Raw genomic sequence first — 9,927 nt, 5'->3', positions numbered from 1 at the left:
ATATATATATATATATTTCTTATTGTTATTGTGTAAGTGTAAAAAAATGTTGTAACATTGAAAACAAACAGCTGCTTTTTAAAGATGAATGTGTGTACATATAAAAACCTGCATAAAGCTGTTCGATGGGTTTAGCGTTGGAGTCGCTGGGAGCTCGAATAAAACATGGAAACACTTCCTGTATGACCCTGAAAACACACACACAGACACACAACACACTTAACACATTTCGACCTGAGTGGTGAACTTGGCTCTGGATCTGTGGAGTCTTGATCTGTGGTTGGAGTCACTGGCTGCCTCCATGTTCCTGCTCCACACCCTCTGCTACAATTCTCCATGTCTCTCTCTCTTCTCTGTCTGTCTGTCTCACTGTCTTTTTTCTGTCTGTCTCACTGTCTCTTCTCTGTCTGTCTGTCTCTCTCCCTCTTCTCTGTCTGTCGGTCTCTCTCTGTCTTTTATGTCTGTCTCTCTGTCTCTTCTCTGTCTGTCTGTCTGTCTGTCTCTATATATGTCTGTCTGTCTCTCTCTCTATCTGTCTTGCTCTCTCATCCCCAACCAGTCACGGCAGATGCCGCCCCCACCCTGAGTCATGTTCTGCTCCAGGTTTCCACCTCTTAAAGCAAGTTTTTCCTTGTCTCTGTGACCTAGTGCTTGCTCTTGGTGGGAATTGTTGGGTTTCTGTAAATAACATCCCAGAGTCTGGTCTAGACCTGCTCTTTGTGGAAAGACCTGGGAGATAAATAACATCCCAGAGTCCGGTCTAGACCTGCTCTTTATGGAAAGACCTGGGAGATAAATAACATCCCAGAGTCCGGTCTAGACCTGCTCTTTTTGAAAGACCTGGGAGATAAATGACATCCCAGAGTCCGGTCTAGGCCTGCTCTTTATGAAAAGTGCAATGAGATAACTGTTTTTGTTATTTAGCGCTGAAAAAATAAAATTGAATTGAACAACATGACCCTCACAACAACAAACATGCGTAACATGCGAGGTCTGTCTGCTACTGGTAGGTTTGCCTCGCCACTCTTGTAAATTATAAAAATCGGTCTGGACCTACTCTATCTGGAAAGTGTCCTGAGATAACAGAACCCTGTAAATAAAGTTATATTGAATTTAACCCCTCTGTCTATAGTCCCCCCCTGCACTCACACAGGACGTGTCCTGGTTCCGTTCAGCAGCTGAATCAGCTCCAGGCGAGTCTGATCGTCCAGGTAGGTCACATGTTTACCTGATGCAAGTTCCGCCTTTGCCCCCAGACTCAAGTTCCTTAAAACACACACACGACATTAAAGTTCCTTAAAACACACACAGCAATAGAGTTCCTTAAAACACACATAGCATTGAAGTTCCTTAAAACACACACATCATTAGAGTTCCTTAAAACACACACAGCATAAAAGTTCCTTAAAACACACACAGCATTAAAGTTCCTTAAAACACACACAGAATTAAAGTTCCTTAAAACAAACACAGCATTAAAGTTCCTTAAAACACACACAGCATTAAAGTTCCTTAAAACACACACAGCATTAAAGTTCCTTAAAACACACACACAGCATTAGAGTTCCTTAAAACACACACAGCATTAAGGTCCCTTGAAATACACACAGCATTAAAGTTCCTTGTAACACACACAGCATTAAAGTTCCTTATAACACACACAGCATTAAAGTTCCTTGAAACACACACAGCATTAAAATTCCTTATAACACACACAGCATTAAAGTTCCTTGAAACACACACAGCATTATTCAGATCAGCAAAGAAAAGGACCATCTAAATCAAATTCATATTTGATATTACTACCCCTCGTCTTCCAAACAGCACCCATTCTCACAGGCACCCTTGCACAGGAGTGCTGTAGGATTCGAGTCAGGTGTAGGATCAAGCCAAACTATTATATTACTATTACAATACTATTATTTTAATATTACAAAACTATTATATTACTATTATATTACTATTACAATACTATTATATTACTATAACTATATAACGAGATTCTACCCAACAGGTGCTAATGACCATTCATTTCACATTCAATGACATTCGTCATTAAGGGAAACAAGGAAAGCTGTGGAGCAGGAACCGCCAGACTCTGGTACCAAAACCGCATCATGTCACAGGTCGTACGCACAGCACAAAAACACAAGGTATTAATACTGCACAAGCACGGTCTCTCCAGGAACCGTTAGACTCTGGTATCAAGACCGCATCAGGTCACGGATCATACGCACAGCAAAAACACAAGAGGTATCAATACTGCACCAGCCCGGTCTCTCCCAGAAAAAGCAGACTGGAGACTAGTGCTGATCAAGCTCTTTTGAAAAAGCAAAAAGAAACGGGCAATGTTGAAGATTGCAGACAACTCCAGGTCTTCAGGGAGTTGGTGCGATCTTCTCTGTTTTCATGTAGCTGGACCGTTGCACCTCTGCCATCCTCCTGTTACGCCCACCCACTGACACATGACATGATTGGCCTGACCAGAATTTGGTTTTTCCAGTTTCTAGATATACCCTAGATGCAAATTGCAGCCGCTAGAGTACATCTAGATTTCTAGGCTACTAAAATCCAGGATTGGATTTTAAATCCTTCTCCTGACCTAGAAAGCTCTAAATGGTGGAGTCTTATTAGTCTTAAGTCTTCTTAAGTCTTATCTTAAAGAGCATAAAGTTCCTTTTTGTACCACAACAGAACTGCTCCCAGAATTCAGAGCTAGTTGTGGTTCCTAGAGTCTGTAAAAGTAGAATGGGAGCCAGAGCCTTCAGCTATCAGGCTTCTCTAATGTGGACCAGCTCCCAGTCTGTGTTCGGGGACCAGAGCCTTCAGCTATCAGGCTCCTCCCCTGTGGGATCAGCTCCCCATCTGGGTCCAGAGACCAGAGCCTTTAGCTATCAGGCTCCTCTCCTGTAGACCAGCTCCCATTCTGGGTCCAGGAGGCAGACACTGTCACCACATTTAAGAGTAAACTCAAAACTCTCCTCTTCGATAAAGCTTATAGTTAGTGAGGAGTTGCAGCATTCGCCAAGACCAGCAGGGGAGGGTGTACAGCTAAAGACACGGCACCCCTTCTCTTCTCTGCTTGTCTTCACAGTCGTCAGACTCATCTACCGACCCTTGTAGAACTGGCCCAGGAGTAACTTGCACCAGCTCTTAGTTATGCTGTTACAGTTGTAAACCACTGGGGGACTTCCTGTGACCCACTGAGCTCCTCTGTCCTCTCTTTCCCTCTGTGTGCCTCCATGTCTCAGAATGTCTGTTACTAACTTAGCTCTGGGAAAGCTATTGCCCAGAGTCCTTGTGTTCTTTCAGCTAGCATGTGTTCCTTGTATTAGGGTGGCACCTAAATCATGGTTGCAGCTGTTGCTCTGATCATGGTCCACGCCCTGCTACACCCTGCTACACTCTGCAGTATCCTGCTACGCACTGCTATACCCTGCTAAACTCTGCAGTATCCTGCTATACCCTACTACACACTGCAGTATCTAGTACTAGACCTGCTCTATCTATAAATTCTAGAGTGTTGTCTAGATCTACTCTATCTGTAACGTGCCTAGAGATACCTCCTATTATGATTTCTTACTATAAATAAAATGTAACTGAATTGAATAGAGGCAGTGATCGGCCCAGGAAACTTAACACAGCAGATGAAAACCACATCAAGGTAATTCTCCTTTAAAACCAGAAGATATCCAGCAGGGAAATCCGGTCATGACTGGTTCCAGATCCTCTACTGTCTCTATGGAAAAGCCAAAAAGCCAGCCACCCGACATGGAAAACAACACCTAGCAACTCAAAAATGCACCAACATTGGAACTGGGTGCAGGAAAATGGATTGCAGATACTTACCCATCATGCAACACCATCAAGGAGGCGTATAATTTGCCCCAGATTTAATATAGGCAGATACTTAACATCATGCAACACCATCAGGGAGGTGTATGATTGGCCCCAGATTCATCCTGCAGCAGGACAACAACCCAAAACATACAGCCAAGATCATTAAGGACTAGCTCCAGCCAGCCACAAAGACCCCACCAGCCAAGTTCCTCCAAAAAATCTGCATGCAGGTGGACCGACAAGAACTGATGCGGTTTTCAATTTAAATTTCACTTCTGTTCATTCATGGCCTCAACATGTTTGCAAAGTAATGTGTGTAAATATACAGTATATACTGTATAGATACACTGTAAAATTTCTGACCTCTGCACAGTCCAGGACAGCGTCAGCGGGAAGTGATCCAGGTCCAGCACCTGGCTCAGGTACTTCCTGCTGGGAGGACTGATGGTCCAGAGGGAGTTACTGCTGCCCTGCAGCTCGGCCACTGTCACATCCTCTGGGCCATAGGCCTCCAGGAACTGCAAGGCACTCTGGGAAATACAGAATAAAACTACAAACTCCAGCATCAGTACTGGAAGTAGTCTGGGAGGAATACTGCGGTAGTACTGTGATCAGTGTGTGAGTAGTAGTGTGAGTAGTGTGTGTGTAGTAATGTGATCAGTGTGTGAGTAGTAGTGTGAGTAGTGTGTGTGTAGTAATGTGAGTACTGCAGTAGTACTGTGTAGTACTTACGGGAGTGTAGCTGTAGGAGCTGGTGAAGAAAGTGAAGTCTTCCTCCGTCAGATCTCTCAGCTGATTCTGTTGCGCACTCATGGTGAAGATGGGCTGTAAAACAGCAGCTCAGTTATAAAAGTACTACATAGGTACATACAGAATGTACTGTAGATAACCCTTACTCTCTGTGTAAGGTAAACAGGTGTGTCAGGTAAACAGAACAGGTGTGTCAGGTAAACAGGTGTGTCAGAAAACAGTACAGGGGCCTGTTGCACGAAACCAGGATAAGGGATTAAGCTGGGATATTCAAGTTATCCTGGATGAATTTAGCTTTGACTCGGTTGCACAAAACGAGATTGACTTAAACCCAGCCAAGTAACCATGGAGATGTATTCTTTGTGGCTAGCCTGGTTCAGAGCAGGCTAACAGCCGGGCTAACAGCGTGTAAACGTGTTTACCAGTTATTCCGTTGCATGTGTTCTGCTTTATTTTTATTAACATGCATTAGCTTCTTGTCACTATTGTTGTCACGAGTTGGATTTAAACCCGACTACAGCTGTTTAGATGTTAGACATGGTTGCACTGGCACCCTGATGCGGAGTGGGACTTTTCCTGGTGGCACGGTACGATTTCTGGGCACTGGGCCGCTGCCCGGCGGCCGCTGGCCGCTGCCTACCGGCAGACCTGCTGCTCTCGTCAGTGAACTCTCTCTGTAAAAGTAGAGATGAGCAGCGTAGCGTCCAGTGTCTCAGCTTCAGGTTTATACAGGACGCACTCCGAAGATTAAGTGTGACGATTTTAATGAAGCGATATTCCCAGATTATAATAATGGCAGACTGGTCAGAGACCAATACATTCATGATTCATTTTCTTGTTGCTTGCCTTTCTCTAGTAAAGGACAGTTTGTGTGACTCCTTAACATGTGGGCCTAATGTTTTTTTTATTATAGCTTACATTGGTTTCATAACCTTCTTCATTAGTCTCCCATCCCTGAGCCAATAACGTGGTCTATATACAGGACGTATGTAGTGGAGTTATCATTCATCACACTGGAGACACCACAACGCTTCTTCATCTTTTTATTTTGGTGCGGTCTTGTCGAATAAACCATGAATATTGTTTTACAAATGCTCACAGCGTGTATTGAAGTCACTTACTTCTTTTTCTAGTTGTTGTCCCTTTCTGATTGTTCTGTATAAAATTAATTGTACAAAGAATTAGATATAGCTTATAGAGATTTGTGCATATGGTTGTAAAACATGTCCTTGCGTTATGAATAAGCGTTTGAAATGAAGCCTAAAGTCCTTAGGGTATATTCCAAGAGGAACATTATTCCCTCTGCTCACTTTTAAGGCAAAGGCTAACTAATAATACATTTTATTTATATAGTGCTTTACATGGTAGGCTAGTCAAAGACACTTTACAGTAAATACGGCACATTTATCACATAAAAACAGAAACATGAAACTAGCATATGTAAAGCAATTAAAACAGTGTAGCCTACAACTCTGTAAAAATGTGGAGTGACTATAGGCTGAGTAGATTTTGTAACATCCATACACATTCAGTCGGGTCCGCTATGTTGGGCTTTTTCTCTCTGTTTAGCCGTATTTCCCTTTTCGCACATTCTTCCCCTCCTCGTTACTTTCCATATTATATTCTTCTCCTCCTCGTTACTTTCCATATTATATTCTTCACCTCCTCTTTACTTTCCATATTATATTCTTCCCCTCCTCTTTACTTTCCATATTATATTCTTCCCCTCCTCTTTACTTTCCATATTATATTCTTCCCCTCCTCTTTACTTTCCATATTATATTCTTCCCCTCCTCATTACTTTCCATATTATATTCTTCCCCTCCTCGTTACTTTCCATATTATATCTTTTCCTCCCTGTTACTTTCCATTAGAAGCTGCTGCTCATTGGGTGAAACATATGGCGCATGCATCGTCTCCATCTCTGCATCAGTAAATCTGGGATCGATACCGTGGTCTATTTGAGAAAGCTGTGAACGTGCACTTATCCCAGCTACAGTGGTGTGAAAAAGTGTTTGCCCCCTTCCTCATTTCCTGTTCCTTTGCATGTTTGTCACACTTAAGTGTTTCGGAACATCAAACCAATTTAAACAATAGTCATGGACAAAACAAGTAAACACAAAATGCAATTTGTAAATGAAGGTGTTTATTAGTAAAGGTGAAAAAAATCCAAACCATCATGGCCCTGTGTGAAAAAGTGATTGCCCCCTAAACCTAATAACTGGTTGGGCCCCCCTTAGCAGCAACCACTGCAACCAAGCATTTGCGATAACGTGCAATGAGGCTTTTACAGCCTCCTGGAGGAATTATGGCCCACTCATCTTTGCAGAATTGTCCTAATTCAGTTACATTAGAGGGTTTTCGAGCATGAACGGCCTTTTTAAGGTCATACCACAACATCTCAATAGGATTTACGTCAGGACTTTGGCTAGGCCACTCCAAAGTCTTCATTTTGTTTTTCTTCAGCCATTCGGTGGTGGACTTGCTGGTGTGTTTAGGATCATTGTCCTGCTGCAGAACCCAAGTTCGTTTCAGCTTGAGTACACGAACAGATGGTCGGACATTCTTCTTCAGGATCTCTTGGTAGACAGCAGAATTCATAGTTCCTTTTATCCCGGCAAGTCTTCCAGTTCCTGAAGCAGCAAAACAGCCCCCGACCATCACACTACCACCACCATATTTTACTGTTGGTATAATGTTCTTTTTATGAAATGCAGTGTTCCTTCTACGCCAGATATACTTGGACACACACCTTCCAAAGAGTTACACTTTTGTCTCATCGGTCCACAGAATGTTGTCCCAAAAGTCTTGGGGATCATCAAGATGTGTTGTGGAGAAATTGAGACGAGCTTTGATGTTCTTTTTGCTCAGCAGTGGTTTTCTCCTTGGAACTCTGCCATGCAGGCCATTTTTGCCCAGTCTTTTCCTGATGGTGGAGGCATGAACGCTGACCTTAAATGAGGCAAGTGAGGCCTGCAGTTCTTTGGACGTTGTTGTGGGGTCTTTTGTGACCTCTTGGATGAGTCGTGGCTGCCTTCTTGGGGTAATTTTGGGCGGCCGGCCACTCCTGGGAAGGTTCACCACTGTTCCATGTCTTCGCCATTTGTGGATAATGGCTCTCACTGTGGTTCGCTGGATTCCCAAAGCTTTGGAAATGGCTTTATAACCCTTTCCAGTCTGATAGATCTCAATTACTTTCTTTCTCAATTGTCCCCGAATTTCTTTGGGTCTTGGCATGATGTGTAGCTTTTAAGGATCTTCTGGTGAACCTTACTGTATCAAGCAGCTCCTATTTAAGGGATGCCTTAATTGTGAACAGGTGTGGCAATAATCAGGCCTGGGTCTGGCTAGAGAAATTGAACTCAGGTGTGGACAACCACAGTTATAGTATGTTTTAACAAGGGGGGCAATCACTTTTTCACACAAGACCATGATGGTTTGGATTTTTTTTCACCTTTAATAATAAACACCTTAATTTACAAATTGCATTTTGGGTTTACTTGTGTTGTCCTTGACTATTGTTTAAATTGGTTTGATGTTCCGAAACACTTAAGTGTGACAAACATGCAAAGGAACAGGAAATGAGGAAGGGGGCAAACACTTTTTCACACCACTGTATCTCCACCTGGCTGGACATAGCTCCACCTGTTCATCCTGGCTATCTACACCTGGCTGGACATAGCTCCTCCTGTTCATCCTGGTTATCTACACCTGGCTGGACATAGCTCCACCTGTTCATCCTGGTTATCTCCACCTGGCTGGACATAGCTCCACCTGTTCATCCTGGTTATCTCCACCTGGCTGGACATAGCTCCACCTGTTCATCCTGGTTATCTACACCTGGCTGGACATACCTCCACCTATTCATCCTGGTTAGCTCCACCTGGCTCCTCCACCATAGCTTCACACTATGTCCAGCTGCGCTTTTCATTTATCCTGGATATCTTTATTCTACTTTCGTGCAAAATGCCCCAGGTGTGTCAGGTAAACAGTACAGGTGTGTCAGGTAAACAGTACAGGTGTGTCAGGTAAACAGTACAGGTGCAGACTGGATCCTCTCTTTCCTCTCTGAGCGTCTCCGTTCTCTTCAGTAAACAACGACAAACTACAAGATACTCGGTCAAAAAGTAACGGTTAGAAGAGGATGTGGAAATTTTATAAAAATATGTTAGATCATCACTCTAACTGGGACGTTATATAAAGAATATGTTAGATCATCTCTCTAACTGGGACGTTATATAAAGAATATGTTAGATCATCTCTAACTGGGACGTTATATAAAGAATATGTTAGATCATCTCTAACTGGGACGTTATATAAAGAATATGTTAGATCATCTCTCTAACTGGGACGTTATATAAAGAATATGTTAGATCATCACTCTAACTGGGACGTTATATAAAGAATATGTGAGATCATCTCTCTAACTGGGACGTTATATAAAGAATATGTTAGATCATCTCTCTAACTGGGACGTTATATAAAGAATATGTTAGATCATCTCTCTAACTGGGACGTTATATAAAGAATATGTTAGATCATCTCTCCAACTGTGTCAACAGGACTTGGATAAACTGGTCCATGCTTTCATCTTCAGTAGACTTGACTACTGTAACGGTGTCTTTACTGGTCTCCCTAAAAAAAATCAGACAGCTACAGCTGATTCAGAACGCTGCTGCTCGAGTCTTCACTCAGACCAAGAGACTGGATCACATCACTCCAGTTCTGAAGTATTTACACTGGCTTCCTGTGTCTCAAAGAATTGATTTCAAAGTACTTTTGCTAGTTTATAAATCCCTTAACGGTTTAGGTCCAAAATACATTTCTGATCTGCTACTACACTATGAAGCACCCAGACCTCTCTGATCATCTGGGACAGGTCTACTTTCTGTCCCCAAAGTCAGAACTAAACAGGGTGAAGCAGCTTTCAGTTTCAATGCTCCTCATATCTGAAATAAACTCCCAGAAACCTGTTGATCCGCTGCTACTCTCAGTTCTTTAAAATCAAGGCAGACGACCTTTCTTTTTGATGCTGCCTTTCTTTAAATTAATGCTCATTTCTTTAAATTTCCTATGCTGCACTGAAACTTTTATTCTTGTGTTTTATGTGTCCTAATGTTTCTATTTTGTTTTAAACTGTCTATTCATGTGTTTTATCGGTTTTGAATGCTTATGATTTTTAACTGTTTGTACTTGTGTTTTATCTGTTTAACTGATTTTGTGTAAAGCAATTTGAATTGCCCTGTTGCTGAAATGTGCTATACATACACTCACCGGCCACTTTATTAGGTACCCCATGCTAGTAACGGGTTGGACCCCCTTTTGCCTTCAGAACTG

At 42.5% G+C, this 9,927-nt stretch overlaps 1 protein-coding gene across 1 annotated transcript in view; it reads right to left on the bottom strand.

The window, feature by feature from the left end:
* LOC117939940 (piezo-type mechanosensitive ion channel component 2-like) overlaps positions 1-9,927 on the bottom strand; it is a 63,570-nt gene that overhangs the window by 2,453 nt on the left and 51,190 nt on the right. The window contains exons 49-52 of the mRNA XM_034865337.1: positions 4,573-4,665; positions 4,204-4,370; positions 1,150-1,266; positions 109-188 (exon numbers count right to left, since the gene is read on the bottom strand). Of these exons, the coding sequence (XP_034721228.1) occupies positions 109-188; positions 1,150-1,266; positions 4,204-4,370; positions 4,573-4,665 (457 nt within the window). The remainder of the gene's footprint in view (positions 1-108; positions 189-1,149; positions 1,267-4,203; positions 4,371-4,572; positions 4,666-9,927) is intronic.

This window comes from Etheostoma cragini, unplaced genomic scaffold, assembly GCF_013103735.1.
Source record: "Etheostoma cragini isolate CJK2018 unplaced genomic scaffold, CSU_Ecrag_1.0 ScbMSFa_1485, whole genome shotgun sequence".
NCBI lineage: Eukaryota > Metazoa > Chordata > Actinopteri > Perciformes > Percidae > Etheostoma > Etheostoma cragini.
Note: the sequence above shows the minus strand (reverse complement) of the source record. Positions and strands in the feature narration are given on the sequence as shown.